Genomic DNA, 19,750 nt, shown 5'->3' with positions numbered 1-19,750 from the left:
CAGATAAAATGGTTGATACCTTTTTATGGACCTGTATAGCAGTTTTTTTAATGTTAACACGTATATGTTGCAACTGTACAAAGTGCTAAACATAACCATTTGCTATCTGGTAAACATGAATTACTTAAGACTCTCATTAATATTCATGAGTTAAAACTCATTAACACAAGATATTCCTATCAGTCTTTTACTTTGTAATGGAAGGAGCTGAGATGAAGGTCACGATCATAATACCATTAATATTTATATGGAAATGCAATTTCAATGTTGAGGTTTAAGCATAGCATTTTGTATAAAAATACTAATTTGGTGCCACTTTAAATTAATATGTGCTTTGGGTACTAATAAACTGACAAAACACTAATGTTATGCATGCTAATTTGTTATAAATGCTAATTACAAACTAGCTAATTACGAATGCATATTAATATGTAATATATTTGTATCCAGCACTCTAAAAATATTGACATTTGCTCTGTGTTCAAACTGCTTATTTACATTGAGCTGAAACGAAACAATTCTTAAGTTTTTTGGGGGACAACTTAATGAATTTATGTTCAATACACATAAATTTGTTAAAACTTACAAGTTAATTTTTTCATGATGTCCCAACACAAATTGATTGTGTGGAACCCAGCATTTTTTTACAGTATTCACTCAAACAATTAGGCTTACTGTTTGTTCAATTCATTTATTTAAAATAAGCTGAAACAAAAACATTATTGAGTTTTTGGGGGGCAACAACTTAACTGTTTTCTATTCAATTAACTTAAGTTAATTAAGTTAACTCAAGTTAACTTAATTCCTTCATGTTGTCCCAACACAAAATGCACTGAAAAAAGTGTTGTAAGCAGAACTGTTGCAAACAATTTATTTGTGTTGAATTTAAACAAACCAATTAAATTTAATCATGTTTAACCTAATTAGTTTGCTTAAATTCAGCCCAAATAAATTGTTTACAACCACTTAACGTAAAAAAAAAATTAAGTAAATCCAAGGAATCATCTTTGAATAATTTTTTTTTAGTGTGGTTGTGTGGACCCAGTATTTTCTAGTGTATGTCATATATTATAGAGTTCTAAGTACTGTACTAAATTAAATTCAAAAGCGTAAAAATAAAAAATTCTGTGAAAAATGAGAAAAAATTATGGAAAAATATTTATTAACAAATATTGTTTTATGTAGAAATAAACCCATACAGGTTAAAAAAAAAAAAAGGACTAGCAATAAATTACCTAGTTTTTACCTTACTTTACATAAAGTAAAATATTAACAAAATCATTTTAAACATATTTTATTGATGTCTGAAAATTCTAAGAAATGTAGCATTGTTTCATTCTTAACATTAAATTATAAATCAGATACTACAAGTGATCCGCAAATTAACATATTTTACAAAGTACCTCTAAAGAAACTTTTGTGTGGGTGTTCAGTTCACCTCATTCAAACTCAGCCTTTCTAATTGCTCAAATCTTTCTACATCTGAGAAGGCAAATTACCTCAGGACAAATATAGCCTATTTCCCTCCTATGCATGTCCTACAGTTGTTTGTACAGCTCGAAATGAAGAAGTTTATTCCCACTGCAAACATTCTCCCACCTTATCGTCATAATTGCCGGAGTAAAACACAGCGACCTCAGGATGTTACTGGCCGCCATCACAAAGTACAAACTCTTTACAAAAGCTCTTTCTCCACATTAATGTTTTAGCAGTGTGCCTTCAGCAGTGACCGACCTCAGTTTTCTCCACAAAGAGGAACCACATGAGGTCATGAATGAGTGAGTTCCTCCGTAAATACATTTAAGCCAAAAGGTACTTTGTTGACTGTAAAATAAACACATCTTCATGTAACAGGTTTACTTCCAGCACAGTAGAAATGCCCACATGCTTTGCCAGTGTAGGCTGTGAATTTTTTGGTTTTAAAAATTTTTAAAATGGTTTTTATTAATGTTAATCTGAATCACTCATCCTCAAACCTTTAGCTTTATACATAGATTCTCAGGTCCATCTTAAATATAACAGACCATAAAAGAAGTTCAACTCAGAGCAGAAGCTGTTATTCTTCAGATGCTATTCTGGTAACCTGTGATTTGTTTCTTACATGTGCTGTACTGCTGAAATGTGTCTTGTTTCTCTGAAGTTGAGCTTGTTAGCATGAAACGAAAAAAGCAAAGAGCAAGACTAATAAGGGAACCAAAAAAGCACAAGAGAAACCTAAATGAAAATAAAATTGGTTCTACACTGTTAGACATTTTATTACATTTTTAAAGTAATTTACTGGCAGCACTAAGCCATATACCGCAGTTGCCCCTTCACAGTAATGTACCTGTAAATATGTTTTACAGTAGGAGAGCGCTACTGTAATTTAATTTTACAGTAAAATAGCCTTACCGCAACATCTTTTTATGGTAAAATGGCTTTGATCATGCTTTAATTTGACAGTATTTTACAGTTTTTAGATCGTACACTGGCAGTACAAAAACTTTAGTACTTACTATTTAATTTAATCAATTCCAAACAAATGCCAAGATCATGTACAACATTATTCTTAATATTCATTTGTAATTATATCCATTTTCCAGAGTAGCGTCTATCTGCAGACTGCAAGACAGGGGCGTAACATGAAAGGGGCGTAACTTGTAGTAGAGGCGTAACTTGAAGTTATGGACACCCACGTCAAAACGATGTTGTCGGCTAGATGGCACTGTACCATTAGCCCCTTTCACACATACAGACCTTTCCGGAAAAATAGATGTTAGTCAGTTAACATTTCTATTCCTTAATGCCAACTGTAAAAAAAAATATCGATAAAATGCTTATGATAAACCGCCGTTTGTTTACTTTTAACCTCTGACGTGTGTGCACATAAAGCAGCACACACACTTATTATAAACATCTCGACATGCAAAAGTGTTTCTTCATATGTTTTCATCGAAGTTGTTCACAATACTGATTCATCCATAGAATGTAATGTAGTCAATGTTTACAAATACAAGCGCTGCTGTTTAGAACTCATTTCTGGCAATGATGTCAGAATTGACCGGTATTTTGGAATGGATGTGTGAATGCTCTTTTCTGGAAAAAAAACTCCATAACGTCCTTGGCTGTGTAAACAGCGCTTTTATGAATTTACCGGTAAAGTCGTCTCGGAAATTTTTTCGGATGTTTACCGGTATCACTGTGTGAAAGGGTCTACTATTAAAGTTATTAACGTCTACAGAATTTACATTTAAACCACATTAAAAGTAATGTAAACTACACTGTTGACAATTTCCTGTAGCATCTATGGTAACTTACCGGCAGCAGTTCGCCAGTAACTTACTGTAAATCAATTACAGTATGAATCATTTTACATTTAAAGCACCATTTATTTTGCTCCATATGTATTTACGGTATTGTATATCTTTACTGTAAAATATACAGTAATTTTCACAATGCAACTTTAAAATACAGTAACATACTGTATAACTGTCCTATAGTAAAATATAGTTCATATTATAGTTAGGTACTGTGTAATTTACTGTACAAAAATTGTTTAACGTTTAGGTAATTACAATAACCTACATTAAGCTTATTACATTCGTTTTTTTTGGTCCAACTTTATATTGTGGCCTTCACTAATATGTACTTACACAGGAGTTAATAGTTTGTTACAACGTACTTACTGTGTAAATAAAATGTATTTACTGTGTACTTATGCTTGATTAAATACATGTATGTAATTACATCTGTAATTAACTTAAGTAATTACATTTGTAAAAACACTGCTGACCATCCCTTACACCTTAACCCACCCTTAAACCTACCCATACCACCAAACCTGTCCATAACCCAACCTCTATCCCAATTCAAAAGCACCACAACCGTTCTCAAATACATTATGAACACAGTAAGTACATTGTATTTATTTTTTGATGTAAGTACATAGTAGTTAAGGACACTTAATATAAAGTGGGACCGTTTTTTTTTTAATTCCACAACAATAATGGATTACATGAAGCATTAACTAAATAATTATAATTGACAAACTCAACTATAAAGGATATTCTAGTTTGGAGGGAATTTCAGTTGTAATGAAGTCAGGCCTATTTCTCTGAACCCAATGAGACACTACACATATGGCAGAGGACACCCTGATCAGCTTACGGACGCTTCATTATTTATGATCTCCTCGGACAAACCCAAGCAACACCAAGTCTCGTTCAGGCAGGAATAGGTCAAACTGAAGCTGTTGAGATGAACGAATGCAGAAATACTAAAATGAAGCTGCATTGAACTACAGTCATGTTTGCGGCAGCGACCAAGAACTTTGTGAAGCAGGTTGGAGACACTGGACGCCTTGTACCTGTTCCCAGTCTCAGTGAAGCAGACAGATATCAGCCTCTCAGCCTGGTGACGAGGAAGAAAAAACGACATTTCTGGAAGAAGACCAAATACGCCACAACACCCTTCTCTCTGAAAGACATACTCGTTGGAGAGAAAGAGATCACAGCAGGTGAGGTTATTATTTTTTATGAAAACAATAAATTATTTCTTTTTGTGCCATTTTGGGTGCCATTTATTACAACAAAGTCTTATTCTTAGCTATTTATTGTGCTCATGTCATGTTTTGCTCAGGTGAGATATGGGTTTAGGACAGGTTTGTAATAGATTTATTCGTGGCTTATAGGATTGATGTAGGGATAAAGGTGTAATTATCGAGGTGACTACAAATTCGAATTGTACACTGCCTGACAATAGCCTTGTCATTGAGCCCAGTTCTAAGAGCAACAAATAATAACTTGTCTTCTAGTTGATCATTTGGAAAAGTGGCAGAAGGTCGATTTTTCAGATGAATCATCTGTTGAACTGCATCCCAATCATTACAAATAATGCAGAAGACCTATTGGAACCCGCATGGACCCAAGATTCTCACAGAAATCAATCAAGTTTGGTTAAGGAAAAATCATGGTTTGATGGTTACATTCGGTATGGGGACGTGCGAGAGATCTGCAGAGTGGATGGCAACAAGCCTGAGATATCAAGACATTTGTGCTGCCCATTCCATTACAAACCACAGGAGAGGGCAAATTCTTCAGCAGGATAGCGCTCCTTCTCATAATTCAGCCTCCACATCCAAGTTTCTGAAGGCAAAGAAGGTCAAGTTGCTCAAGGATTGGCCAGCCCAGTCACCAGACATGAACAATATTAAGCATGTCTGGGGTAAGATGAAGAAGAAACTGAAGATGAATTCAAAGAATCTTGATGATCTCTGGGAGTCCAGCAGAAACTCTTTCTTTGCCATTCCAGATGACTTTTTTTAATAAGTGATTTGAGTCATTGCAGAGATGTACTGTATGGATGCAGTCCTCCAAGCTTATGGGAGTCATTCAAAATATTGATTATTTTTCCACTGCAGCATGACTTTATATTCGACACTGTACATTATTTCTGTTAAGTGTCAAGACTTTCGTCCAAGTAAAGTCAGACCTTACTGTCCTAATGAAATAATCAAAAATAAGGCATGATTTAATTTTGCTAAAATAAGCGTAATCTAGAGGCCTTTGCCTTTTATATAAGCCCCCTCTGATACAAAATGATCAACTAGAAGTCAAGTTATTATTAGTTGTTCCTAAAACTTGGGAAGGCGACAAGACTTTTGTCAAATTGTAATTCTTTCTAAATATTTCTCAAGTGCTGTTTAAGGGTGATACGTTTTTTTCAACATATTTTTAAACAATAGTTTTAATAACTAATTTAGAATATCTAATTGCTTTTGTGTTTGCCATAATGAGACTACATAATATATTTCAACTTATTTTGCAAGATACTTTAGTTTTCAGCTTAAAGTCCAACTTAAACTACAATATCATGTTAACTAGGCAAGTTAGGAAAATTCGGCCAGTTACTGCATAACAGTTTGTTCTGTAGACATTTTTCATTAGGCCTTAAGTGGGCTAATAACATTGACCTTAAAATTGTTTTCAAATTTTTAAAAGCTGCTTTTATTCCAGGAAAGTAAATGACTTTCTCCTGAAGAAAAAATATTATAGAAAACACAGTGAAAATGCCCATCATCTGTTACACATCGCTTGGGAAATCTTTGAAAAACATTACAAATTTCACAGGAGGGCTAATAATTTTAAAGTCAACAGTGTACATTGCCAAAAGTTTTGGGACACCCCTTTAAGTCACTTATTGAGGTACTCTGATCTCTTCTATTGCCACAGTTGCATGAAATCAAGCACCCAAGAATGCAGACTGCTCTTACAAACATTTGTTAAAGTATGGTAGCTAGCTCTCTGCAACTCTCACATGGTCACCCACTAAAGCTAAGCAGGGCTGCGCCCGGTCAGTGACTGGATGTAAGACCACATGGGAAAGCTAGGTTGCTGCCGGAAGTGGTGTTAGTAAGGGCAGCAGGGTGCGCTCAACCTGCAGTCTGTGTGGGTTCTAATGCCCAGTATAGTATAGTATACACTGCCTTTTGGATGAGACATTAAACCGAGATCCCGACTCTCTGTGGTCCTTAAAAATCCCAGGATGCCTTTCGAAAAAAAGTAGGGGACTAACCCTGACATCCTAGTCAAATTGTGGAGTAGGATCTGGTCCAATATGGCTGCTGTCGTGTCATTCAGCTCGATGCAACAAACTAATGGTGGATGAGGAGATTCCCCCCCGAAAAACGAAAGGTATTATTAATATTGTTTTCATAGGTTACTCTCAGTAGCTCCATGAATTCAAGCAAGTTGTTGTGATAGGCTTCCACCTGTGCGTTAATTCTATTGTGAAATTTCTACACTATTAAATATTCCTTGGTCAACTGCTAGTGGTTTTATAACAAAGTGGAAACACATGCTGAGGCACAGTGTGCAGAAGACAACACATTTCTGCATTCATTAGCTACAGAAAGACAATCCTCACGTGGCCTTCAGATGAGTTCTAGAGCTGTGCGTAGAAAGCTTCATGAAAAAAATTCTGACGCAGTGCTGTAAAGCATGCTGCCACTGAACTGTGGGCAGTTGTGTCTTTCAGATATTGGCCTTAACCCCTAAGTTCCAGTGAAATTAATTCTTGATGCTTCAGCATACCAAAACAGTTTGCTCCCAACTTTGTGGAGGAACAGTTTGGAGATGACTCCTTCCTGTACCAACATGACTGCGCTCCAATGCACAAAGCAAGATTCATAAAAACATGACCGAGCTTGGTGTGGATGAACTGGACTGGCCTGCACCTCAACCCAACTGAATACCTTTGGGATGACTTACAGTGGAGACTGCAATCCAAACCTTCTCATCCAACATCAGCATCTGAACTCATAAATGCACTTCTAGTAGAATGGTCATAACATACTCCTAAACCTTGTGGAAAGCCCTCTCAGAAGAGATGAAGCTGTTATAGTGGGACAGCACCACATTAAACCATACGGTTAGGTAGATGTTGTTAAAGTTGATGTGCATGTAAAGGTAGATGTCCAAAAACATTTGACAATGTAGGTGCAGACAATGTAGGTTGTAAAAACATATTTATCCAATTATCTCAGATTATCATTTTAAGCCATTTAATACGTCAGAATTTGTACATATTTGACACATTTCAGGTGTATTATTATTACTATTTTACTACTACATTTATATTTTTAAATGGTTGATGTGTAAATAAGTATCCATATACAATACTAACGTAAGTACAGATCATTTTACTAAAAGTATTTCTTACAGCTAAAGGTACTTGATTCATACACCGTTCCAAAACTTAGCTAAGCACATAAAAACAAACAATTGTTTTTATTCAGATCTCTTAAAACTATATAGGCTTTGAAGTTTTGTTCACTTAGTGATAGTTCTGTCTTTTTAAAGTATTTTTAATGTGTCTATTCCAGGTTAAATGACACCCAAATATATATATTTAAGGGTAGAATATACTGTAGTTAACAAAGTAAAAGCACTTTACATAAAGTCTTTTAATATAAAGTTGTTTCTGTTTGACAGGGGTTTCCTCTTATCAGCTACTGAATTATGAAGACAAGTCTGATGTTGCCCTAAATGGGCGTTTGGGCAACCATCTGATCCATGAGGTGGGAGTAAACGTGAGCGGTTCAGATTCTGTGGCAGTAAAGGCCTCGTTTGGAATTGTGACAAAACATGAGGTGGAAGTTCCAACATTACTGAGAGAACTCAATGCAAGGTAAAGATATGCGTATAGTATGTATATACAGTACAGGCAGTCAGCCTGTGATAAGATAAAAGTGGCAAGTTACATTATTAGGGCGTACTCACACTATGTACAGTTGCCTCGAACTGGGCCAAAGCACGCTTGTCCCCCCTCCTGTCTCCACCGACGGCCTGCACTCACATTACAATCGGGCCTGGGCACGCTTACGTCATCGATGATGCGCTGGTCAGAAGCGCTCTCGCTAAGCACAGTGGTGATTTCTTCAGTTATATCGCTTTAGTCGTTTGTAGTGCAGTGACACGCAGTCAGATATTTCGCCGAACAGATCAACCACTTTTGATGCTCATAAACAATCATAAAGTGCTCGTGCTGCAGGAATTAGGAGGTTTGCTAAAGGTGCAGCTGGTGCAGTGAGGGGTTTTCGTCTTTAATAAACTACGACAGTTTGCGTTCATTCAACAGTAAGATGATAAATAAATTCAAATGAAACAGTCCCTTAAAGTCACGTCTCACTTTCAGTTTTAGGCTTTGGCCCATTTTGCACTCACACACGAATGTACTGCTCCAAAGCGCACTCACACTTCTCAAACGATCTGGGAAAAAGGCCTGGGCACGGTTTGGATAGCATAGTGTGAGTTGGTCCTTAGACCAATATGTGGTGACTATTTTCGAGTATATTCATTTATTTATATATATAAAAAATTGAATGTGATGTTTACATGTTGATTGCTTCGGTTTCATTAGGAACTACTTTAATGGAGACCCAAAAAGGACACGGGATAAAAAAAATAAGATTTTGAGAAATTGCGATCCTTTTGTGCTCTTTAGCCAATTTTTTGCACCTCCTTTTTTCAAACAGTTAGCAAACTGTTTTCACATCTCTTTGAAACTCCAACAATTTTGCATTTGTTGAGTGCTCAGAAAATTTGCCGGTGGTTGCAAAATGTTTGGGTACACTGAAAAAAAAGAATTCATTGGATTTACAATTTTATTTTTAAGGTAACTAATTGCAAACAATTTATATGGGCTGAATGTAAACAAATTTAAATTTAGTAATGTTCAACTTCATATGTTTGTTTACTTCTCACGTTAAACATTTTTAGTAAATCCAATGAATCGTTTTTTTTTTTTTAGTGTTGTAGAATATTTGCATTTAAATGTAGTTCAACTTTAGTTTTTCTCCAAGTAACATGCTGCCGCACACATTATTGCCATGGCCATTATTGCCCAATTATTATTATTACTCTTATTTATTTATTTTAGTTTTTTTTACATTTACCCTTAAAGAAACATTGTGTTAGTTCCCACAAATATATTGTGTTTGCTCTTTAAAACACAAGCAAATTTTATTCCACCAACTACCGAGACACAATTTTTCAACCCAGGCTCACTCTGAAAATGTACTGCTATATAAATTTATGGAGAGAGCCAAATATGTCCCAGAAGCTATGTTCTTTTGCAGTTTTTGTTTTCGCGAATCCACCAGAGGCCGCTGTGTACGCTTTTTGAGATCTTAAATTTCTCTCACGAATGCCATTCATGCCTGCTGTTCTTGCGTAAATCCACCAGAGGCTGCTGTCGACTGACTGATCACCTTTCTCCTTCCCTAAACCCAACCAATAGTGATTTCAAAAGCATCGATTGACATACACACTTCTAGCTACATAATTCACAATCTCCAGAAATGAATGTAGGGATATTTTACTATTCGTTCAATTTTTTTACAGATTTTGTGTTCCCCAGGGAAACTTTGCTTTGTTCCCCCACCTCCAACAAAATAATAACAGTGCATTCGCTCACCAAAAAAAACATTTGCATTCTATTTCTCTCACGCCTTTTTTTTTAATCAGGAAAGTTGACCTTGATCACTGTTTGATCCGTCAGTCTAAAGAGAGTGGACGCACTGTCCTGTGTGTAGTAATGGAAAGTATTCGCACTACTCGACAATGTTCTCTCACCGTTCATGCTGGAGTACGAGGAACGACTATGAGGGTAAACAAAGCAAGCATGGCCTACAAACAATATATTGTATAGGCTATAAATTTGCTGTCTAAAGCTTTTTTTGTTTTACACAGTTCCAGATAGACGATGGGCGAAACCCTAAAGGTCGAGATAAAGCCATCGTTATTCCAGCCCACACAACCATAGCATTCAGTGTACTGGAGCTTTATGTGCGACTCGATGGACGACTTGGTAAGCACTTAATGACTGTATGTTTATGAAAATAGAGCATTCTGACTTATACATTTCATACTGTTACACTGAAAAAAAATTATTCATTAGATTTACACATTTTTTAAGGTAAGTGGTTACAAACAATTATTGTCTGAATTTAAACAAAAAATGAAGTTGAACATTAATACATTTAATTTGTTCATTTCAATTTAGCAAATATTAATTCATGAAAACCCTTAATTTTCAGTTCATGAATAATTATTACTGAAGTGAACATTTTTATATATTTTTTTTTCCCTAACACATTTTAACAATTCCCTACGGTAGCTGAGAGAAACGTGATATAACTTAAGAAAACATATGCAAATAGTAAACCATTAACAAACTGAGAAAACATCTCCAGTTTGACAACACATGCAAGTACACATTATGCAGACAACAACAGAAACGTGTCGAGGGAGCCCAAAAATCAGATGCTTCCTGTTTAGAGTCAGTGGTGTTGTCAGAGTGGTGTTGCATTTCGTTTATTTTACAGCTCTAATCCTATGGTTCTATGTTTGTATTGTTTTGTCAAAATATTCTGATGAGTTGTTACCTCTCACGTCTTCAACAACACTGACTCTAATGCTGCATTCACACCAAAAACAAAAGAAGCATCAAGCGCGAGTGGTTTACATGTTAAGTCAATGCACAGATGCGAATGGACATCCTGACATCAATGATGCGATTCGCACGAATGAAGTTGAGCGCATAAACTTCATTGAATATTCGTGCTGCGTTAACCAATCAGAAGCGTTCTCTTGTCGGCTTACATATGGCGTAGCACCTGTTGTTGGTGTCCCAAAGGGAAATCCTCCTGCCGACACTGGACAATAGTTGATCAAACTGGGCTTGGCTCAGTTGGAAGCACCGCTGAAAGCTTCCATCATCCAAGTACAGTTTCTGGAGGAATTAATGAACTCATAGAGCTGGATGCACCTTTGAAAGGATCTAGTGGACTTATCCACAGCTCCAAATGAATTGATGCTGTTTTTCAGTCTTCATTAAGCACATAAACACAGTTGTTCTCTCAATAAAATCCATGTTAGCCATTTAGCAATGAAGCTAGAGTCACCAACAGACAGAAGCCCCGCCCATGACCCAAATCCGCTTCTATTGTCAGGTGAATTTGACGTGCAAATGAAGCGGATTTGATGCGCGAATGAAGAGTAAACTGAAAATGTTCACGCAAGTATTTATGCACGAATAGCGCAATTCATCGATGCGTGCCGCATCTCGTGTGAACACAGCATAAAAAAGCAGCAACTGGGTTTGTCATTTCTGTTGTGGCCTGCATTGTTACCAGCAAGTTTCTGTATTTGCATGTTTTGTGAGAATTTGCATGCACGTTTTCAAATTGATGTTTTCTCAATTTGTTAGAGTTTCTATTGTTATTGTTTTCTTGCAAAAAATCCACCAAATATTCCAAATCACACAAAAATCAAATAAACTATTAATTTTGTATGTAAACATTAAAAAGGGATTTCTAAGACATGTAATTTTAAGGAGAGCTGGGAGTGATAGCTTTTATTTAAATGTGTATAATTAATAAACAGCTTTTCGTATGTTGTACTGGTAATGTGGCCTAAAAATGAGATTTAACTCGCACTGAAAAGTCAACAATGTGCATGAGGATGCAATGCCAGTGCTATTTTTGCAATACTACAACTTATTTAAAGTCTTCAATAATATAAAGGATAACACTTTGCCAACATGACCTCTCAAAAGGGGTGAATTCCCAAAAACTCAAAGTTTGAGAGCTCAAAAACTTCCCAAATCACCTTACAGAAACAGAACTTGTAATTCTGAAAGATAAATTCTTCAAACAGTGGCAAAAGAGGAAATGGTACTGGTCAGAACATGTAGACTTTCAAACATAATTATGCAAGTACTTTCCTTCGCATTGTTGACAATAAGTCAGACTTGTTTCCAGTGCATGTTAGACTCCAGCATGGCTGCCTTTTGTCATCAGTTCTGTTCATAATTTTTTATGGACATGATTTCTATGCACAGCCTAGGGCAGGAGGGGGTCCAGTTCGGGGACCACAGGATTTCATCTCTGTTATTTGCAGACGATGTTGTTTTATTGGCTTCATCAAACATGGACCTTCAACATGCACTGGGGTGGTTTGCTGCTGAGTGTGATGTGGCTGGGATGAAAATCACACCTTCAAGTCTGAGGCCATAGTGCTCCTCCAGAAAAAGGTGGTCTGCCATCTCCCGGTTTGAGGAAGGTCCTTACCTCAGCTGGAGGAGTTAAAGTAACTTGGGGTTTTGTTCACGGGTGAGGAAAGGACGGAGTGCGAGATTGACAGGTGGATCAGTGCAGTGGCAGCAGTAATGTGGTCGATGTACTGGTCCATTGTGGTTAAGAAGGAGCTGAGCCGAAAGGCAAAGCTCTCGATTTAACAGTCAATCTATGTTCCTACTCTCACCTATGGTTATGAGTCTTAGGTCATGACCGAAAGAACACGATCACTGATACAAGTGACCGAAATGAGTTTCCTTCACCAGGTGACAGGGCGCACCCTTGTAGATAGAGGGAGGAACTCTGTCACCTTGTAGGAGCTCATAGTAGAGCTGCTGCTCCTCCACATCGAGAGATATCATCTGAGGTGGCTCAGCATCTGTTTCAGATGCCTTCTGGACGCCTACCTAGGGAGGTGTTTCAGGCATGTTCCACCATGAAGAGGCCTCAGGGAAGACCCAGTACACGTTTGAGGGACTATGTCTCTCGGCTGGCCTGGGAATGCCTCGGTACCACCCGGAAGGGCTGGAGGAAGTGTCTGAGCAGAGGGAAGTCTGGGATTCTTTCCTGAGACTACGGCCCTCGCGACCCAGCCCCAGAAAAGCGGATAAAAATGAATGAATGAATCAATTAATTAAGTACTGTAGATTTAGATGTAATCACTTCAAGTTAAAGACTCCTTTACACGGCTTTTAACTTATTTACCTTTGGTGCAAATTTGGTCAGACATTTGTGTAGCTCCAGAGTCAATGGGAGGCTTTGAGAAGGAACAGATACGCGAGCAGCTCGGAGGATTCATTGGTCGTTTTTCCGTTGGAAGACTCCGGAGATTCCTGTCAGGAATCATCTACGGGAATCCTTTCAGAGCAGGTGAGCTCATGCTGTACCATAGCTAAAAGATTTGAGGAATATTTCCAAATATGTCTTGACTTGTCCCTCTGTGCTTGCTGTAGATGACAGGACATTTGAAGAGCTCACTCACTCTGACATGTACATGGATGACGTCGTGACTGACTACTATGAGAAGGCTGCCAGCATGACGGATCTGTCCTCAGCTTACCTGCGGGATGAGAAGCATACGCGTGTCAATCTGCTCAACCATAACATACCTAAAGGACCCTGTGCCCTATGCGGGATGGGACACCAGAGGCGCGAGACTGTGTACGGCTGCCTGGAATGCACTTCAGGAGGAAACAAATATGTCCGTCTTCATGCCGTACCATGTTTTGATCTTTGGCACAAAACCTTGAGGTGAGGAACGGTCTGGACCGTTCTGGACTGTTGCATTGTCCAAAGCTGTTTCTGAAAAACCAGGGGTCTACAGAGATTAGCTCTAAGCTTATTAAAGCACACCTGATCCAGTCAATCAAGGTCTTTAGAATCTAAAACTAGCTATGTTTCGATCCAAAGATGCAAATTAGGCTTAAGCACAAAACTTGAATATCGCATGAAATTGCATGTAATAGTCCGTTTTGTATAACTAAAAATAATTAAAGCCAGTAATTTTTTATACTTTAATATATTTAGCATTTTTTTCTGATGACATTAAAGGGCCATGAAACCCCCCGTCTCAGCAGGATGTTTTCACACCTCTAGTTTTAAAAGTCAGAAAAGTGGGTGAGTCCAGCTTTGTTTAGGTGGGAGTGGCGAGTGGCGAAAGAGGGAAGGATCTGCATGAAAAGGGTTGTTTTATTACATGCAGTACAGCTGATTTTCACAGCAGCAACACAAACACAGACGCACAGGAGATAGTGATACGGACAGAAGCATTTGCAGTGCTTCTGAGAGCTTCAGTCCATAATATTGTAGTGATATTACTGTAAACTTAGTAACTAAATCATTTTGACTAAGGTATGTCTTTAAAAACTAAAAGAGTACTGCTGACGATACCAACTAACTACCTTTGCCATCTGAATTAACATAAAGAACACTGATCGCACTCTCACCAAATCAGAGACAAGACAAACAACACGAACTGGAACGCACCTTTTTTTAATAGAAGATGTGCGGCAAATCTGATTTTCACCATTTCCAGATGCAAAAAGCTCTCAGCTAAAGAATTGTTTTGTACAAACATATTTTTGTCGCATGTTAGCAGACCACTTTAATCCACACGCGAGCTGTGCTCTCTAACGAAACCTTTGTTGTGGCACATTTTTAAAGGCAACACTGACAATTCGAACAATTCTTCTGAAACTTGTTTAAATTACAGTTGGCAACACAACATGGCGTCTCTCTGAACACTGTAATGGGTAAAATGAGTCTTTGAAGCTATATTATGCACATTGATGAATTTGCATCTCATTCACAATGACGTCACTTTGTACCGGCCGATACAGACAGCCAACTTCCACGCAGGAATTTACACAATAATCTCGTCATGATGTATCTTAAAAATTTCATTATTTTCACTTTTTAGTGAAATATATGTGTCCTAATTGTGAGTGAATTTTGAGCTTTCGTCAGCTAGTTTCATCTTTCAGGGTTTAACATAATTTTTGGGGCGGCATCAAAATTTGGTTGGCGTATAGCGAATCTGCTAGTAGAGTGATGACGCGTCGGTTTCTCGTCCTATGAGAAGACCCTGCTTCCTAATTATGACCTGCCAAGTTGTGAGACCCAATGACTTGGTGAGACAGTGTCTGCATGGCACGGGTCGTATGAGTTTGTTTCCATGATCCACTGGGTTTTTTGCATGTTTTTCCCCTCGATTCTGTCAGGCCTGATACAGCAGAGCTGTTGGTTTGCAGCAAGCATTTTTGTCAGGAGAGCTGTACAAGAATTGGAGAATGGTGGACTTCGTCTTTTATCAGTTGAGTTCATTACCATTCAGACATATCGCCTATATTCACGGTGCTGTGTTACCCATATGCTTAAAATCCCCTGAATTAACGGCAGGGCTAATGGTTAATAGGGAAAGACCCGGTGATTGATGCGGAGAGAAGTCCTCCTCATCTATAGTGTTTATATAAACATGATTAACTTTATGATGATATAACAAATTGTGGTTTTGTGTATATGAAACAACGAATAACAAATGAAGCAGGACATTAAATTACTTACTGTTTATTACTTTGCATTTTAACTTTGTAAACTATTTAATCATGGGTTTCCGCACGGTTTGTCTCATTTTGCAAGCCAACTGTTAGTTCTCTCCCCTCTTTTTCCCCTGCATTGCTGGCCACGCCCACTTCTCCCTCATGCTCACAGTGCTCCACACCCAACATGGAGCATTTTTTGAAAAACTTGAGGTAGACTTGAACTGAAAGGGAGGGGGTTCATAACCCTTTAATGCTACCTAAAAAAAAAAAAAAAGCATGAAAAAAAAATTATACTCTTAAATTAAAAATAATAATAATAATTGTTACAAAAGTATAATAAAACCAAATGAATGGGGCTGATCACTGACAGAACTAGTGCTAAATTGTCACATTGTTTACATATTGTCAATAACACGCATTACTATACATTTTGAAATGGCGCTTCTTACCTAATACAATTGGGCAAGATAATAGATACGCTAGGTCAAAAAGCTAGGATATTTGTTTCATCACGTGAAGGCCAGCTGCTGTTTTTTTTTTTTGAGCACACTGGGTCATCTGAATTATTCAGGCCTATCAATAAATTAGCCTGCAGATCACGTGAAGACAGAGCAGGAAGTGCAATACTGACAGATGCCTCCTGTGAACAGAACACCGGGCGACTGTTTCCAGAGAGTTTGAAGGCAAGGTTACATCTGTGTGTTTATTTGACACCTGTTGGCTTCATCAGCCAGAACAGTGCAACAGATGGAAAAAAAAAAAAATCTAGCTTTGTTAATTGTAAACCACAGAATGTCAAGAGCTTGAATGACAAGAGCAGATCTTAAAACATTGCCTTTACTAATTCTTGTCCGGTCTGAAATGTTTACCATGTCTGTTTACAATAAAGAGAATTATCTAAAATGTTTAAGTTGAGAATCTTTTATTTGATCAAACAAACAGCTGTATTGTCGAATATTGATGACACCTGATCTTTCACTTATAAATTTGATATTCATCATTTTCTTGTCAGTTTAAAACCTAATACTACAAAATGACAATCCAAAATGACGTTTGCGGTTTGTTCAAACTATTTATTTAAAATGGGGATGCATCATAATTGTTTTTTGTTTAATCCCATTGAATTTGTAAAACCAATATGTTAACTTAATTCCTTCATGTTGTCCCAACACAAATGGATTTTGTGGAACCCAGTATATATTGAAGTCCAAATTAGAGAACAACCTACAACTTAAGAAATGTCAAGGCCACTGGTTAATCTTATTTTGCGTTAACCAACAGGATTTAAAGAGAAGTTTAGGCATATGGCGAGTTAGATAAATTTCTAAGCAAGGAATAAAAAACAAATCAGATATTTAATTTAAATATAACACTGATCAAAATTACAGAATACTTTAAAATACCTCTTGGTTATTGTTAATAAAATAATAATTAGAATAAAACAAATAATAATGAAATAAATAATTAGAATAAATTTCTAAAGCGAGTAAAACCATGCGACTGTGCATCAGATCGGAGGTGTATTGTCATGGTTTGCTGATGTTTTCTGCTGCAGTATTTAGTGAGTAAATCAAATGTTTATCAGAATCCCCCTTCAGAAACATGGAAATAAAGAAATGGTCAGCCCAGAGTCCAGACCTAAACCTCACACATAACAGCAGTGTGTAAGACTGGCGATGTGCTGTGAGACTAGTGGTGTCCAGCACTCAAAAAATGACATTTGCTGTTTGCTTAAACTGCTTATTTAAAATTAGCTGAAACAAACCATTGAGTTTTTTGGGGGACAACTTATTAGTTTGATCAAATTTACGTGAATTGAACATAAAACTAACAAGTTAACCTAATTTCCTCCGGTTGCTCCAACACAAACCAATTGTGTGGATCCCAGCATTTTTACATTGAGTGGGGGACTAGTACAGTGCTGTGAGAATTTAAATGTCCATTAAGAGATTAGCAATGTCCTGTGAGAGACTAATGATGTCTGTGAGAGACTAGTGATTTGTGATGCGAGACTAGTGAGGTCAGACTAGTGATCGGCTCTGAGAATCTACTGATTTGTGGGGTGGCCACAGCTACGCTAAATTCAAACAAGGCCTGTATATGTCATACTCTTATGACTGCAGTAACCTGCAGACATGTTACTTGTAGAAATGTTTTTGTTAAAGAGCCTTGATGATTTTGTAAAACACAATTCAATTGTTTATCAGACGCCCCCTTCAGACAAGTGGTGCTCACTGCAGAGCCATTTGGGCAGAGCTGAGCTCCAGCGAGGGGGAGCATGAGCTCTCGCTCCTCCTTTCTTGTACTTCTTCTACGAGTGATGTCACTGGGGGTGTACGCATTAAAACAGCTTATAGGAGGAGCGAGAGCTCAAGCTCCCCCTCACTGGAGCTCAGCTCTGCTCAAATGGCTCTGCAGTGAGCACCGTCTCCCTTCAGATACATGGAAATAATGAAATGGCCAGTCCATAGTCCTGACCTAAACCTCACACAAAACAGCAGTGTGTAAAGGCTGATTTATCCTTCCGATTTCGCATAATTGGAGATTACATTTCTAAAGTGACTAAAACCATCCGACTGTGCATCGGTTCGGAGGTATATTGTCATGGTTTGCTACTGTTTTCTGCTGCAGCATTTTGGGAGTAAATCAAATGTTTATCACAATCCCCCTTCAGAAACATAGAAATAATGAAATGGCCAGTCCAGAGTCCTGACCTAAACCTCACACATAACAGCAATGTGTAAGACTGGCGATGTCCTGTGAGAGACTAATGATGTCTGTGAGAGACTAGTGATTTGTGATGCGAGACTTGTGAGGTCAGACTAGTGATCGACTTTGAGAGACTACTGATGTGTGGGGTGGCCACAGCTACCCTAAATTCAAAGCAAGGCCTGTATATGTCATACTCTTATGACTGCAGTAACCTGCAGACATGTTACTTGTAGAAATGTTTTAGTTGAAGAGCCTTGATGATTTTGTAAAACACAGTTCAAATGTTTATCAGACACCCCCTTCAGATACATGGAAATAATGAAATGGCCAGTCCACAGTCCTGACCTAAACCTCACACATAACAGCAGTGTGTAAAGGCTGATTTATACTTCTGATTTCGCATAATTGGAGATTACATTTCTAAAGTGACTTAAACCGTCCGACTGTGCATCGGTTCGAAGGTGAATTGTCATGGTTTGCTGATGTTTTCTCCTGCAGCATTTTGGGAGTAAATCAAATGATTATCAGAATCCCCCTTCAGAAACATAGAAATAATGAAATGGCCAGTCCAGAGTCCTGACCTAAACCTCACACATAACAGCAGTGTGTAAGACTGGCGATGTCCTGTGAGAGAAACTAATGATGTCTGTGAGAGACTAGTGATTTGTGATGCAAGACTAGTGAGGTCAGACTAGTGATCGACTCTGAGAACCTACTGATGTGTGGGGTGGCCACAGCTACCCTAAATTCAAAGCAAGGCCTGTATATGTCATACTCTTATGACTGCAGTAACCTGCAGACATGTTACTTGTAGAAATGTTTTAGTTGAAGAGCCTTGATGATTTTGTAAAACACAGTTCAAATGTTTATCAGACACCCCCTTCAGATACATGGAAATAATGAAATGGCCAGTCCACAGTCCTGACCTAAACCTCACACATAACAGCAGTGTGTAAAGGCTGATTTATACTTCTGATTTCGCATAATTGGAGATTACATTTCTAAAGTGACTTAAACCGTCCGACTGTGCATCGGTTCGAAGGTGAATTGTCATGGTTTGCTGATGTTTTCTCCTGCAGCATTTTGGGAGTAAATCAAATGTTTATCAGAATCCCCCTTCAGAAACATAGAAATAATGAAATGGCCAGTCCAAAGTCCTGACCTAAACCTCACACATAACAGCAATGTGTAAGACTGGCGATGTCCTGTGAGAGACTACTGATGTGTGGGGTGGCCAAAGCTACGCTCAATTCAAAGCAAGACCTGTATATGTCGTACTCCTATGACTGCAGTAACCTACAGACATGTTACTTGTAGAAATGTTTTTGTTGAAGAGCCTTGATGATTGTGTAAAACACAGTTCAAATGTTTCTCAGACACT

General features: G+C 37.7%; 1 protein-coding gene across 1 annotated transcript; it reads left to right on the top strand.

The window, feature by feature from the left end:
* The first annotated feature begins 3,980 nt into the window (after positions 1-3,980).
* pjvk (pejvakin) lies at positions 3,981-16,565 on the top strand. Its single transcript, XM_021477026.3, has 6 exons — positions 3,981-4,495; positions 7,971-8,166; positions 10,005-10,146; positions 10,230-10,347; positions 13,343-13,486; positions 13,570-16,565. Exons 1-6 carry the CDS (start codon positions 4,285-4,287, stop codon positions 13,869-13,871), a joined length of 1,113 nt encoding a protein of 370 aa, XP_021332701.1. The 5' UTR covers positions 3,981-4,284; the 3' UTR covers positions 13,872-16,565.
* The last annotated feature ends 3,185 nt before the right edge of the window (positions 16,566-19,750 follow it).

Source organism: Danio rerio, chromosome 6 (genome assembly GCF_049306965.1).
Source record: "Danio rerio strain Tuebingen ecotype United States chromosome 6, GRCz12tu, whole genome shotgun sequence".
NCBI classification, from domain to species: Eukaryota; Metazoa; Chordata; class Actinopteri; order Cypriniformes; family Danionidae; genus Danio; species Danio rerio.
This window is presented reverse-complemented; position numbering and strand designations above follow the sequence as displayed.